Consider the following 16350-nt stretch of genomic DNA (forward strand, 5'->3'; position numbering starts at 1 on the left):
TCTGTTGCAGGTATTTCCTTAAATAAATGGTAGTATATGGGACTCCCCCATGGCGCAGCGGGTTGAGTACAGTGCTGTGAAACTGTCCGCAGCCTGTTTAGATTCCCTGCCGGCCAGGGAGATTCCCACATGGCAGACCTCTCCTGTCCTGCCCGCTGCTCCCCTCAGCAGTGTACTTCAGTCTTTCTGCCTGTTCTGCTCCCTGCTCTGGGTCTGGTGAATTCTCTCACCCTACCGCGCCTCTGGCCCATACCCCAGAGGCGTATAAATAAATCTTTTTTAAAAAATTTAAAAAAATAGTGATATATAAATGGTGGTATAGACACTGAATTGATTTCATGACTCTCCTCTATGTAGGCTTACTACCACACATAGTTTAAAAGCTGCTCAAGGATAATATCCTGCAGATAGGAACTGCTGGGTCATGCGGTATCTTAGGTCAGTTAGGGCTGCCATAACAAGATATCACAGACGGAGTGGCTTAAACATTAATTCTTCACAGCTGAAGGTTGGGAGTCTGAGATAAGGATGCCAGCATGGTCGGATTCTGTTAGAAGCCCACTTCTTGGCTGGCAGACAGCTGCTTCTTACTGCAGGTTCTCACACGTAAGGCCACGGTCTCTTCCTCTTCTTCTAAGAGTTATCAATTCCATCACAGGGGTTCCACATTATAACCTCACCTAAACTTAGTTACCTCCCAAGTAACTCTACCTCCAAACACCAAACATTGGGGAGTAGACCTTGAACATAAAAATTTGGGGAGGAAACAAAAATTCAGCCCATAGCTTGAGGTATACACACATTCAGCTTTACTAGACAACTCCTCTGTTTTCCAAAATAGTTGTAGCAAATTATGCTGGCACAAGAAAATAAGCAAGTTGCCATTTCTGCCTCATTGTTGGATTTAAATGTATTCCAATACAATTCTGCCTCTAAGAAATGGTTTTTCATAATATAAGTATGTGTTTCCACAATTAGCAGTGAGCCCAAGCATCTTTATGCATGTATATTGGCCATCTGCAGTTTCCTGTTCCATAAACTATGAGTTGGGTGATCTATCCATGGACAGTCTCCACGGCCATACCAGAGCTTGAGTTGAAACTCATACTCAGGTGTGCGGTTCTGATATTTAAATCTGTGACTTGCAAAAAAGAAGGGGACCAATCAACATAACCTCCTCAGGAAGACTTCCAATTCTTCTCAGGCCAGAGCAAAGATGAGTTAGCAACAAAAGAATAAAAAAAAACCAGGTGGAGAAAAGAAGTTTCATTTTTCTTAAAGCTAAAATGTCCTAATTTGCTCCGTAGAAAAAAATCTGCTCTTGCAAAATCTATATAAATCTGGATAATCTGTTATTCTTCTGTTCTCAGTCTTCCAATCTGCAAAATTAGGGTAACAATCTGTACCACTTCTTAGCCCCATGAGATTTTGAAATAAACATTCTTTTCAAACTTTAAAAATAAAGAATTTGTAGAAACTCAAGTTTCTGTGGGTGTGTGTCATCCAGCCCTTCCAAAAAGCAAGCGAGATGACAGAATCATAGTCCTTTGAACAGTTTTTTGGAGTGAGCAGCTCTTCTGAGTTCCTGCCTGGAAAGCCTGACGGTTCTGGAGAAGAACAAATTATCCCCTACAATAACACAGTCCACCCTTTCATTTTCAAGAAAGAAATCCAAGACACTCCTCATTTTATAGGTCTAGACGCCAAATCCCTTAGTGGTCAGATGGCTTCTCTGCGGATGTCTTGTTCGCTGGTTCAGGCTTTTTATCCTTCACTCGCCCCACCTTCTGCTCTGATCTCCCTTGTGCTGTAGATGTCACGATTCATCATGAATGTCACGATTCATCATAAGGAGACCCACTTGCTTTAGACCCAGTCATAAGGGGGAGGACTCAACAGTCCATACCCTTGCTTTTTAGGCAGGAGCAGTCATCGAAAGGGAACAGAAACGGCTCTTCTGAGGTGATAATTATCAAAACACTGAGGAAAAAAGTTGCGCTAACTTTCTTCACTAAAGAAAAAGAAGCTACATGTACATAATTTACTACCAGAGCATGTTCCCAACCAGAAGGTCAGGATCTGTGAACGGATCGTACCAGTTGCTGCTTCCACATGCCCTTTCTGAGGCATCACTTCACTGCCAGCACTCATTCCCAACCTTTCTCACGCTCACCCTCCCAACGGGGATACCCAGGCTTGGGGAAAACAAAAACAAAAACAGTGGATCTTCATCACACAAAGGGATCCCTGCTTAGTGCCTCCATGTGAAGAGCTCTCTGCCTGAAGAGAGTAGCCCACGGCGAAGCTGAACTGAATCAACACAGTCACAACCTCTGTTCGGCAAAGGGTGCTGTTTCCGCCCCTCTAAAATGCTCGTGACCCTCACTTACATCTTCTCCTGTGCTCACTGCTCCTGCCAGGGAGCCTTCTTTTGTTCCAGGCAGATTCTCCCAGCTAAAGGTTCACTGTAGCGTAGGCACTGCTCTAAATTTTGTGAATCAGGGTTCTCAAACATGGTGTTAAGGATGCGTATCATATCCATGACTTAGGAGGATCATTCCTTGACAGATCAGTGATATGGCTAAAATAAAGCTTAGAAAAAACATTATTTGGATCGCAAAACTAGAACTGAAGATTTATGTATTTGGTAAAGACTTATCTATAATTTCCTCTGGATTAAAGTTATACATAGTTGTGTTATCTATTATGGAAAAATATAGCAATAAGGGAAAACAAGGCCAAAAGCCAGCAAAGAGTAGAATTAGATTAATAAGTTCTAGTCACAGATAATTTTACTTACTCGTACTGCTCCATTCTTCAAGAGCAGCATCCAAGGGGGAACAGTTCAAAAGCAAGGTTCTAGGCAAACTAGTTTCTTCTAGAGCCCAAGAAAGAAGAGATTTGATCTCATATTCAAGGTAGTATAAAAGAATCATTTAAAAAAACTGAAAGCATTTCCTAATCAGTAACAGATCTCTTTCCAATGCAAATAGAACTAAAAAATTCTTGGGGAACATTAAGCACTCCAGGAGCAGACCCTTTCATGAACATGGGTGTTCTCTCCTGGGTCTTCATTCTCCTTTGCATGCAGATAAGTTACAAAAGCCATGTGATGTCAATATGGCAGAGTTCCTATTATTTTGACAACCACATAAATAATCTGAAAATAGAACCAAATTAGAGGAAAAGTTCTGTAGGCTATTTCTGAAACAATCTACCCATCTGCCCCAGTGTTTTCCCATGTGTGAAGTACAAGTAGTTTACGATGCCTTACCCTGGTTCACTCGAGTCTGGGAATTATCAGTCAGCTGAGTTTTGTTCCTAGGAGCAAAGGTGCCTAGCACTAGGGAATCTTTAGCTCTCTGAAATTTCACTGATCCGAGCTGGAGAGGGAGGTGGGGACTAAAGTAAAGCTATTTTTAACGATTGCTAGATCTAACACATAAAAAGGCCACTTGTGAAACATTTTGGGAGTAGGACAGAGTTATTGCTTGGAAATATCACGCATCTTCGAACAATAAGATCTGTTAATAAAATCTAATCCACTTACACATCCAAAATCTAACTTGGGAGCTGCTCCAGGCACCATCTAATTAACTGAAGCAGACAGAAAGAAAATCCTCAGAAATTGTCATTGTTTAAATACACTCTATTTTATTTTGTCTTAAAATAGTTTAACCTTTATGCTACAGACTTATTTCAAAAAACAGAAAATCTTATCTTGCACCAAAAAATATATATATAACACTCTGTTTTATTATTTTTTCTCCAAAGACCATTAAATACCAAATGGAAACAATAACTAAATAATGAATGCAAAGAAGAACCAAATTTCATTTTAAAAACTAGAGTTGCACATTTCAAAACATTAATTCTAAGCAATGATTTGTCGTCACTGCATCAAGTCCATGCTCACACTCCAGCAACAGCAGTTCTGTTAACCACCAAGTGCATTGGTTCCTAGCCATACAATGGCTAACATTTCATTTTCACGGTAAGAAGAGCAAAAGGCATCAATGACCTCTGTACTCTTTAAAAAACAAAACAAACAACAACAAAAAATATTTCCTAGTAATCCAGTGATTTTTTTTTTTAAGATCACTACCCTTTAAAGTTTGTTAAAAGAATAAGAAGTACGTAGTGTTTTAAATAAAATGAAAAAAAAAACAGCATTGGACTAAAATACGTGATTATTTTAAACAAACAGTGCACAATCTGAGGAAGTTTGGTTAGGGCGCAATCATTTTATATATACATGGAAGTCACATCATACACATACTGGAAAACAAGGATTAGGGGCTCTTTGTTTTTTAAAAAAAGTTTGAACTAAAAGACAAAATTGTGTCCCTAGCTTTTCCAAAAACCTCGTGACACAGTATAAAAAGCAGGCAACAAACTCATTTTTAAGTTACCTATGATGCTAATCTGCTAAAAGTAACAACTGACTAAATTAGCAAATCAGACAATTCATATTCACAATTGATAATAATAAATGCAGAGTCTGTGGGATGCTCAATGCAAAGAATAATGGAGTCCATTCAGTCTGGCCCCTTTCATCAAAATGAAAAGATGATACTGGGGAGCAGCAATCACTTGCTATAGGGTGCAGTTGTGATGATGCTAGGTTACTGCTCTCTGGTTTCACGTGGAGTCTGTGGGGAGGACAGATGGACTTAACCAAATTAGTGCCAGAAACTAATCTGTGACCCAAGTGCACCATTTTAGCAGAGATATTACTTTGAACAGGCATTGTCCCGCAAGCATAATTAGACATTTGCTACCAAATACAAAACTTTAGTTTAAAAAAAAAAAAATCCCTTTAAAAGAAATTTCCAATGTCACAGGAATTGTTTACCACAGTATTTTATCATTAATATCTTGCCAGAAACAACACCCCCACTCTTCTGGATCTAGCAATGAAAGAAGAATTGAAACACAGTCTCTAGTTAGTTGGTTAGTAGTTAACAGGCCGGAAAGCCCCAACCTCCAAGAGGAGAGCATGACTGTCTCTATTGTCCCTTCCCTTCCCCTTTCTGCCTCTTAATTTCTCTATCTCTGTTTTGGTGCATCGAGTTTGGAAATCGGGGTGCTAAAACAGGGACAGGTAAGGGCAAAGTGCAACCTGATGTAAATAAAAGGCCAGAACAGAGCAAGGTTACAACTGCACTCTCTGTTCCCAATCCACAGTGCACACAGCACCGCAGAAGAATTCTCTTTAGAGAATGACTATCAGGGGCTAAAGAAAGTAAGTCACAAGAAATCACCTGCCATGTGAAACTGGACAAAACATACTGTTAACATAAGAATAGGTAATGCAAAAACATTCTTTAAAATGGGGCTCTGCCCTGATACCGGGAGGGAGAAGAAAAGCTGCAAAAACTTCAAGTCATAAAATTCACTCTATGCTTTTCCCCATGATTTTCCTGGAAAACACAGACCAGAAATTATACATGTCTGCTTTGTCTAACATTTTAATTCAAGTCAAAAACAACGTGTAACAGTAAAATTCAATAAATTAATCCTAGAGTAAAACGTGACGGTCCAAGGAAACACCAGTAGTGAATCTGCAGAAGGTCCTACGTTGCTCTGGCCTCTGGGTCTTTGGTTTTTGTCTAGAATTGTGACCATGTGAGAGACTTGACACATGAGGAACTAAAATTTAAGGTTCATGATCTTTTAAAAGCCTAATCTAGTAAAAGCAGAAAGACAGAAAAAAAGCTGATAAAGAACAGAGGCCAGATCAAATGAGATGTTAGTCAGAGAAGATCAGAGAACACATGCTTCAATACACTCCCATGGAAGAAGAGGTAATATGGAAGAACTAAAGCATCAGGAAGAAGGGAAGAGGAATAAAGAAGTCTTTACAAAAACTAGAAGAAAAGGCCAGGCAGGCAGAGCCAGGCAGACGCTGATGCATGCGCACGCAGGGGTGTCCGCTCATCTCAGCAGAGCCACAGCACCCACCCAGCACAGTGCCTTATACACAACAGGCACTTGGTAAATGTGTGTCCACTGAATGAAAAGTGAAAATGATGTTCTCATGCTCTTATGCTAAGGAAGAGCGACCAAGGCATTTGGGGAGGGAGGCAAAGGGCTATATCAACATTGCATGGTAAAAAAGGACACAAAACAAACAAAAAAAGCAAACAAAAAAGCTGGTAAAACAAAAGGTGAGGTCTTCTAAGCCGAAATATTAACTTCACTCCTCCCTGTGCACAGTACATAGTGTTCTAACTCTAGGTATTGCTTATAAAATAATTCACTAGTTAGCTACAACATGTTACAGGAAAAAAGGTAGTAACTAATGCCACGAAATTCCAACACTGGCATTTCCTGAATTCCCTGAAGCTCCTACTACCCTTTGCTATTCCTTGCAGGTACTATAGAACCTACAGAGCCAACAATGTGCTTTGCATCTGGTTTCTTATGGTATTTTGATGTTTCCACTTTTAGAAGGTAGAGGAGAAAAATACCCAAATATAGCATCAGGTCAACTCAGCTCAAGTGTTAAACAACTGTTGTACCATCCTTTATGGAGACCAGCTATGAAAGAAGGCACTCTTCTCTTAGATTTCCAAGTGTCTATAAATTACTCAAATGTTCATATTCTACCCAAGTAACAGATTTCCCTGTTCTCCCCCATTATTTGAATTAACTTGGGAAAAAGTTAAGGGAGCAAAATTATCCTACTGATCTCTAAATACTCTCTTCAGATGCCCAGAAAACCTCACTGTGGGTATCTATCCGAAATGCCTCTGCCCCAAAAGGAAACATTTTCCAAATAGTTATGAATTATTGCAACAAGGAGACCAACTAAGTCACCTTACCAGTATTTATAAACACAAAGTTATTTGTGTTGTGGGAAGTCAGCCAGGAGCAAAGTCAGGAAGGAAGGCAGAAGACTTGAGCTAACAGAAAAAAAGTAATACTTCTGTCTTCTATTCTTGAGGACAGGTTTCAAATGCACATGCCCTACTAGGTGCCAATAAGGACCTGACTAATATGTGTGCAAATGCCCTAAGGTGGGAGTGCCAAAAGGTGGGCTGACAGTGGTCAAGTCTAGATAGTAATTTTATTACACAGAAAAATAAATACAAGATTCAAGAACTGAAATTCATTTTACCTGGTAATTAAAATATTATTCTAAAAGGAAGGCAGAATTTCCTTAAGATTAAAAGTCACCAAGTAAAATGAAGCTGTCTAATAAAATTCATCATTCTCATATTCCTACTGAGGGAAAAAGAAATTCTTTTCTCTGTGATAAGTTATTTTTCTAAGTGACTTCTTTTAATTAAAAAAAAGAGAGAAAAAAGGAGGGGGGGCAATTTTCCATGAGTTTCAATTATACAAATGCCACAAACAGCTTCTGAGGCTGCAGCTATGACAATGAACTTCCATGTCACAAGGAGGAGAAGGAAGTGGAAGGGAACAGTGCAGAGGAAACACAGTGACATTGTATTACAGTAGGTATTTACGTCTGCTATCCTCATCCAAGGTAAGGTCAACCACCTCTGCAGGTGAAGCCCAAGTCTGCTGGGGAGTCACAGCAGTCCATGACTGTGTTTGCCGGGTGCTCACGTACTGCGGGCCTGAGCCGTGCTTCCATGAAGAAACACTCTGAATCACACCTCCTCTAGGATGGACACACCTGCAGTGGAGATGAAAAGCAAAAGCAGAGTTAATCCTACCACAAGAAAAAACAGATGACAAAGTAAGTTGCAGTTACACTGGCGCTGTTACTACGTGGGCTCATGAAATCCACAACCAACATCCTTCCCTTTTTCCTCCTCCCTCCAATTCTGCATGTCTGTCTGCCCACCCTCCTCACCCTAGTTTAGCTTAAAAAAGGCCAAGAGTCTTGCCTCGGTCAGATCCCCTAAATTATGCCTTCATCAGTTATTGACAATAAGATGGGGTGTGTCTGTCTGAACTCATCTAAACCCGAGATCTTCAGACAGGGCAGCATATAAATCCAGATCAAATCAAGATGCCAAACAATCTTAGTCTGAACAAATAAAACAGTAAGATAAACGTGAAATTTGTTTAAAAGTAAGTTCTGTGCCATATGTGATGATAACAGGTTTGAAGGCAGTAATAGCAATATCATTTACATATTAGATTTGTAAAAGTCTGTAAGTACGAGGTCATGCATAAAGGATCAACTTCCCTCATCTTGAAGATCACAATAGAAACATTTGGCTCCTTCACCGGAAACACTTACTCTGTAGTTCAGTGAAAGTAGCAAAGCTGAAGCATTCAGTTTAGACTCTTCAAGAGTCCTATCAGGGACAGAACTGCCTTGCTGACAAATCTCACCAAGAGTCCATTGAAAGATAATTGTTTCAGAAACAATGATGTACTGAAACCACATTCCAGTCAAGTAATACAACTGTGAGTCTCCAGGGTTTCTCTGTTTACTAAAAATGGAGCTACCATATGACCCAGCAATTCTACTCTTAGGGATCTACCCAAATGACACAAAAATACTGATTCAAAAGAATACCCGTGCCCCCATGTTTATTACAGCACTATTTATAATAGGGCACACCTGGAAACAACCCAAATGCCCAAAAACAGATGACTGGATCAAGAAGATGTGGTATAGATACACAATGAAATACTACTTCAGCAATCAAAAAAGATAAACTAATGTCATTTGCAACGACATGGACGGAGCTAGAAGGAATTATGCTCAATGAAGTAAGTCAGAAGGAAAAGAAAAATATCAGATGATTTCACTTGTAAGAGGAATACAAGGGAACCAAATAAGACATCAGGGGGAAAAATATAACAATACAAAATACAACACAACAAAACAAAACAAAAACAAACAGACAATTATAAACCAGAGACATCCTGCAGGGGAGGAGGAGAGAGGGGAATTGGAAGGAGGGAGGGAGCACTACAGGGGACTGTGGTGATGGTGCACGGGTAAAGTGGTGGAGAAAATTCTATGGGGACTACACCTGGGGCCGTGGGGAAGCAAATGTTGTTTAAAAATGATGTAAACTATATAAAAATTAATTAATTTTAAAAAAAGAACAACCAGCTGTGAGTCTCCAGGATGGACCACTAAGTTGTTTTTTGTTTTTTTTTTTTTTTAAGAGGCATGTTTTATTTGTTTGTTTTGTTTATACATGCACTGGGTACAGTCAGAAGCGCGGGAGGGTGAGAGAATTCACCAGAGCCAGAGCAGGGAGCAGAGAAGGCAGAAGGACCGAAGTACACTGCTGAGGGGAGCAGCGGGCGGCAGGAGAGGTTTGCGCGCCATGTGGGACCCTCCTCCGGTGGCCAGGGAGCAGCCGGGGATCGAACTGGCACCGCAGAGGCCGCAGGCAGCTTCTCAACCCAGCGCTCAACCACTGCGCCACCAGGGAGCCCCTGAGTAAGTTTCGATTTAAGTGAGAGTAAGGTCTGAGAGCTCAAGCTACCATTGCCACTTATGTCCACACATTTAAATTACTGACCAGTCCTCATGTAATATATGTAAGAAGTGACATTGTATGAATCTAGACATATGAAGTACTTTAGTGGATCGGCTACTCTGACAGCCTGTATACAATGAGAGATGCTGGGCCACTCGAAATTTCCAGTTTTGATTCAATGCTACCAGTATTGCCAGATGCAAAACAATATTAGGATAATGATAGACAAGGTTCAGTTGCAATTCTGCTCCCAAAGACCCTGAAGTTTCTGGAAAGAGGCCCTGCCCCAACAAAAGGTTAGCCCCAACAATAACTCCCTTGCCAAGAGAGGTAGCGAAAAACAGATACCTTGGTGCCAGATCTGGGGACAATATATGGAATTGGTACAGTACCAGAGGACCATCATGCATTCAGAAATAGGCTATATAGCTACTTACACAGAGGCTACTACATTTTCAAAGATTAGCTGGTGTAAAAATGCATTAAAATTAGGAACATAGAGTGAAAATACTAATCCCCATTGGAGTATGCTCAGATTAAGTGACAATGTAGTCATGGAAGACTGTCAGCCAAAGGACTCCATTCAACACTAACAGAAATGGTATGGGTGACTCTTGACAAGTGAACACTAAATTTTTTTTTTTTTAGATTTATTTATTTATTTATACAAGCACTGGGTACAATCAGAAGCACGGGAGGGTGAGAGAATTCACCAGAGCCAGAGCAGGGAGCAGAGAAGGCAGAAGGACCGAAGTACACTGCTGAGGGGAGCAGCGGGCGGCAGGAGAGGTCCGCGCGCCATGTGGGACCCTCCTCCAGTGGCCGGGGAGCAGCCTGGGATCAAACTGGCGCTGCAGAAGCTGCGGGCAGCTTCGCAACCCAGTACTCAACCGCTGCGCCACCGGGGAGGCCCTGAACACTAAATTTTTAAAGCAGTTTCAATTCATTTGACAATCCTAACAGATCGATGAGGCAAACATGGATGTTGTTATCCTTAATCTACAGACAGGGAAAATGAAAATTAAAGAGGTTACATGATTTGCCCAGAATTATGTTATTTTAAAATAGTAGGCCAAGAAATTTTAAGCCAGGTCTGTTCTCCAATCCAATGGTTTCCATAACATATTGTTGTCCTCATGTGTTTATTAAATTAGGTAAGGCAAAACACAGCAAGAGTCAGAAGGGTGTAAAGAGAGGCCCAAAGTGACAATCTAAAAGTATAAAGTTCTTCAATAGTTCCAAATTTCATCTGTACAAGTACTTAGCTCACATAAATCTGGCTAGAAATTTAGCAGGAATTGAGGAAAGAATGGTTACAAAGAGAGTCAATGTAATCTTTGGCAGAATTCCTAGAAAATGAAAATCTCTGAAAGAAATGAGGTATTTAGTCCCAATTGTTAGTCTGTACTGCTATGTATCATAAAATGTAACTTCTGGTAGTGGATTTTAAAGGGATCTGATCCAATCTGCTTATTTCATAGATGAGTAAGGCAAACACAACTGCCCAGGATCTTCAGTAAGTCGAGCATAGGGCCAGAACAAAATCAAGACTCCACTGGGGAGTTTACTTCCCACTAAATAACTGCGCCTTCCTTAGACTACACCTGAAGTATTAGGCTTTATCTGAATAAGAAGAGCACTTACCTACCCCCCTGGCATCATTAGATAAATAGCAAAGCAGATTCCAGAAAGAGTCCAGATTCTAGTGTAGGCAAATGAAAGGCTTACAGAGGGCATTTACCATCAAGAGAGAAGAATGAGATGAAGCATTTCAATTATTTATATAAAAACAGATGACATCTGTAGTTATGTTTCAAATGGTTCCAGTTTCCTAAAACCAACATGGGCTAACTTAAGTAAGAAAGACAATTTATTGGAAATACACAATGTTGCAAAGAACTCAAGGATGATAGAACAAGTAGGCACACTTCGTTTTTTTCATGCCCCAACCTCTGTTTCTCTTACTTCAAAAATTTAGATTCTCTGGAGAACGTGATGACCCCATCCTTGGTGAAAAGCGTTCCAGTCTCATATTCTATTAACTGTAGTTGGAAGGGCAGTTCCCAAAGAGAGAGAATCACCATGCAAAGTGGCTACTGCACTTTGTACAGAGATCTCAAGAGCTGAGTAAGAACCAGGAGTCAGTATATGGACAGCAAGTTTTGGATGATCACTACACAAACATTACAGCCCCTCCAAAACGGTATAAACTACCTTTTAAATATTCAAGTAAGTGCTGGACAGCTCCTAGGAATGTAGAGAGTATGAAGATGACTTCTAAGCAACTTTTGAACAAACAGGTGAAATTATCCTTTTCGAAGTCAGGAGAGCAGTTACGAGGGGCAAGGTGGGAGGCTGCAACTGGAGGGGAGCAGAAGGGGCACTTCTGCTGTTAGCAATGGATGTTTCTTTATCTGAGTGCTGGTTCCTTGAGTATGAGTGGTTTGCAAAAATTAAAGTATACACTTACGACTTTTCTCTGTGTGTTGTAAGTCAATAAAACAGTCAAACAACAATTTTATGAATTAATGACTTCAACCAACTTGAATAAAATGGTAGGTAGGAGATGGATGAGGACAGAATAATACATTTCTTTTTCAAGTACAAGAAAACAAAAGGTTAACTTAAGACAGTGCACATTAAAGAACTAGTCATACCAAATAGCGAGGGGAAATGTTTCAGGAGGAAATGGGACCACAACAATTGTTATAAGATCTACACTGATGCCCCATAAAAGCTGGTCATAAGACGATCAAAACTTTGTAAGGCAACTACCATAAAACAGATTTTCATGCACTATCGCAAATCTTTCCTATTATAAGAGCTATGGAGTGGAACATAGCTGGTTTTAAATTGATCCAATCCAATTCCAGTAGAAATATAGGTTTCTTTCTCACAAAGCATTTAATCTGCTATGACTGGCAACACAACCTAGAGTTGTATTTTGAGTCTTATAACCAAGAAAATACTTGGATGTCATTTTCCAAAATGCTATTAAAAAAAAACAAAACTTTATATAAACAGTAAGTTTTGTTATAACAAGTTACTGCTCTTCATACAATGACATGCATTAAGGAGAGACGTCACAGTGGAAAGGAAGAAAATGCAGAAAGAGGACAGGCTCTGATGGTCAGATTTTGATACAGTTAACTCACTATTTTAAGAAAACAACATTAAAAATTAATCATTTTTGCTCTCATTTACAGAGCCTCAAGGTGACCTCTTAGATAACATTTCTACTTATTTTTCCTAGCTGAAGATGAAATGAATCCTTCTAGATTTAGGAAAATGCTCATCTGCCTCCATATCAGTTTTAGAATCAATGTTAACAATGGACGCTAGGAAGTAATCATTCAGTCTTAAGTGCAAAAGCCTTTCTACCTCCGTTTTTTTTTTTTTTTTTTTTAAGATTTATTTATTTATTTATTTATTTATTTATGCAAGCACTGGGTATAGTCAGAGGTGTGGCAGGAGGGTGAGAGAATTCACCAGAGCCAGAGCAGAGAGTAGAACACGCAGAGTGACGAAGTACACTGCTCAGGGGAGCAGCGGGCGGCAGGAGAGGTCTGCGCACCATGTGGGACCCTCGCCCGGAGGCCGGGGATCGAACTGGCACTGCAGAGGCTGCAGGCAGCTTCGCAACCCAGCGCTCAACCGCTGCGCCACCGGGGAGGCCTCTACCTCCATTCTTATGCTGACAAATGAACCAACATTAACACCAAGGACCACAGGACCAAAGACCACAGTGAATAAGGTTAGGGTTTGATTATTCATAAAAGCTTCAGAGACGTAATACCAAATGAACAGTTCCAACATGGCTCCCTAACAAAAAGATTTGTGCTTTTTGTGTTCATCTTCTTAGGGCCATGGCCAATAAGGCTCAGAGAAGAGGAGGAATACACTGGCATGAAGGTCACAAATTAAAATTCTGGCAAAAGTAAGTGGGTTTAGAAATGCTACAGATGTTGGGAAAGTTTCCATCTCATTGACCAAAAAAATCTCGTGCTGTTGAGCTGTCCAAAGATTAACACCTGGAAATAACATTTAGGTAATGTCACATTTATCACAGCAATACAAGGCAGTTGTAAAAGATGCATTCAACCATTAGTTCAGAAAGCATGCTTTCTAATCTGTGAATAGAAGAAACATGGAAGCTAAGTGAACACACCAGAATTGGGGGAGGGGGGCGGAAGGGAGAAGCAGGGAAAGATATTAACATGCAAGAAAAGAAACACGGTTTATCAAAAAAAAAAAAAAAAGCCACAACACAACCATCAATTACTGAGTGCAAATATCAAACAAAATGCTTCCAATATGAAAAGTGGCATCCAACGCAAATCAGAGCAACCACAGGAACAACTTAAGGACCAAGTTTGAGTCTTTGAAAACTCAGAAAGTTCACAAGGTAGAATATCGAAAGAAAAAAATAAGAACAGGACAACTAAATCCAAACAAAACATCTACGCATGCAAGTCAAATTAGAACAAAAAGATGTGAATCAAAACCTAAAACCTTTTTCCAAGCGATAACCCTGCCAGAAGCCCATCAATACTTCATAACTGCAACCCTAGACCTGTAAGAGAAATAAATTCCAAATGAGATACAGGCAGCCAAAGGGGCAATTTTGAAGCAACCACAAGAAAGCTTGTTCCCCCACCTGCTTCTTAGTTTTTTTAATCTCAATATCTGAAAGATTAGCAAATTTCTTCTAAAAAATTTGCCAAAAATTCTTTTCAGAAAGAGTAGATTCAATGACTCTTGATTCAGACACTAGACCAAAGGTTCCCTTAAAACAATATAGGAGGGAGTTCAAAGAACTCCAACAGAATCTGTCAATATATATTCCATTTATGGACAGTGTTAACCACCACTGAGATTTAGAAATGGATTTGTCACCACCTCCAAGATGATTCCCCCAGGTTTCAAAGCAAAAAATCAGAATAAACCATATCTTCATGCTATAGGGTCATAAGAAAAGTCCTTGAAAGTAATGTTGTAGTGTGTTATTTAAAAAGTAGCCAAATCTGGGCCTCCTTGGTGGCATAGGGGTTAAGTCTTAGTGCTATCAAACTATCACCACTGCAGTCTGAGTTCCATCCCCAGCCAGGGAACTAACCCACCTATGGCACAGCAGACCTCTCCTGTCTCACCCTCTGCTCCTCTTAGCACTGTATTTCATTAGATATGCCTGTATTGGTCCCCACTCTGTCTCTGGTGAATCTTCTCACCCCCCGCACCTCTGCCCGACACCCAAGTTCTTGCATGCATAAATAAAAAATAAATAAAGATAAATCTTAAAAAAAAAAAAAAAGGAGCCAAAGTCACTTGTCTTAGTCCAACAAAGAACAACGTGTCTATAGGGTAAAATGAGAAGCTAGATGAAAGATCTAACAGGTTCAAAGAGTGTAATGGAGGCCATTTGTGTCTATATGTATATATGTCAGAGGTGGGGCAGGACTTAAATTCTAATTTGCTAGGTTTTAATAGAAATACAATGATAATTTTAAATCCAGAAACCAAAAATGTTGGTTAAAAAAAAAAGAGGCTAAAGGTTGCATGATGGAAGGAAAGAGCTGAAGAGTAGGATGACTCACTCTACATGCTATTTACTACCAAATATATTCAAGATAAAGTAAAAGGCAAGAAAGTGTGAACCACAGGGTAGAAGTATAATACTTAAAGAAGGGCAGCAACTTGGTCCAGTTAATAGAGAGCTAGACCAGATGATACTTCTCAGCAGAGTTAAAAGATTAGATAAATATCAAAGGTTATTACCTACTTCCGTCTATTTAGTTAGGAATACATGGATAATGATAATTTGAATTTTGAAATATAACTCAAAAGAAATTTGATGAATTGATAATGTGTTCCTGGTACAATTAAGGACAATTTACCTATATTAATCTGTCAATAGGCAGGGTAAGTTTTATAGGAGGGAGTCTGAAATAAAAAATACTATAATTTCTAGAAAGATGCTGACATGGGGCTTTAAAAGGAGAATGTCTTTTATAATGTCTTCTAAAGAGAAAATGGAGAAATAAACTAATGGAGAACACATGCTGAAGTAAAGGAAGAAATCAGGAGTTCTGTCTTCCTCTTCTGACTTGAAGGTAATAGGATTGAAGGAAACAGGAAAACAGAAGAGAATGTAATAAGGAAAAGTTTTTGATTAAGGGAGAAAAAAGGAGCTCAAAGAAGACCAAAGAATGAAAATTCTTTCCTACCAGAATAGGGTAAATAAACATTTTAAAAAAGAAAAGAAATAAGGAAGCAGCTATGTAGGCATACCTATGGCCCAAATAAAAATAGAGGCGATACTAGTTCTGATAAAGAGAACTGATACTTTTGGGGAGATGCATTCTAAATGATAACTCTATATCCGTAAAGTTCCAATTATTTAACTGAAAAAAGCAGATCTCATTAGGAAAAGGCACCCTCTATATGTGTATTTTGCCTCCACTCCACTCAAAGGTTCGCCTTAAAATAGGAGACAGAAGAAATGCTAGTGAACTTTTACTTCTGCACAAACCAAAGAAAAAAATCAGATTTAAGAGCAAGGTGATAGAGGAATTGTGTTATTTGGAGAAATAAGGACATCACAACTCTTGTGGCACAGAAGAAAGTTATTTGCCATATGGAATACAGTTTTCCAAAGTCTAAATTTTTGTTTTTTGTGTGTGTATTTTAAATGTTCCTCAGGAATACCTGAGAAGGTTGAACCAATTATTAGGAATATAGCTCAAAGCAAGAATCAGCAAATTTTTTCTGCAAAGAATTAAACAGTAAATATCTTAGGCTTTGTGGACCATAAGGCACCTGTTGAAATTCCTCAACTATGCCACGAAAGTGCAAAAACAGATGTCAACAATATGTAAATAAACCAGCACGGCTCTTTTGCAATAAAACTTTACTTACAGACATAAAA

General features: G+C 39.4%; 1 protein-coding gene across 5 annotated transcripts in view; it reads right to left on the bottom strand.

Moving 5' to 3' along the window:
• Window positions 1-7265: 7265 nt before the first annotated feature.
• Window positions 7266-16350, bottom strand: part of ARK2N (arkadia (RNF111) N-terminal like PKA signaling regulator 2N) — a 67173-nt gene continuing 58088 nt past the window's right edge. For all 5 annotated transcript variants that reach the window (XM_037508579.2, XM_037508580.2, XM_037508578.2 and 2 more), the window contains one exon: window positions 7266-7648. In XM_037508579.2, coding sequence (XP_037364476.1) covers window positions 7459-7648 — 190 coding nt within the window. In that variant the 3' untranslated portion in view covers window positions 7266-7458. The remainder of the gene's footprint in view (window positions 7649-16350) is intronic.

The sequence above is a fragment of the Talpa occidentalis genome, unplaced genomic scaffold (assembly GCF_014898055.3).
Source record: "Talpa occidentalis isolate TD23 unplaced genomic scaffold, MPIMG_talOcc4v2.1 talOcc4.13, whole genome shotgun sequence".
NCBI lineage: Eukaryota > Metazoa > Chordata > Mammalia > Eulipotyphla > Talpidae > Talpa > Talpa occidentalis.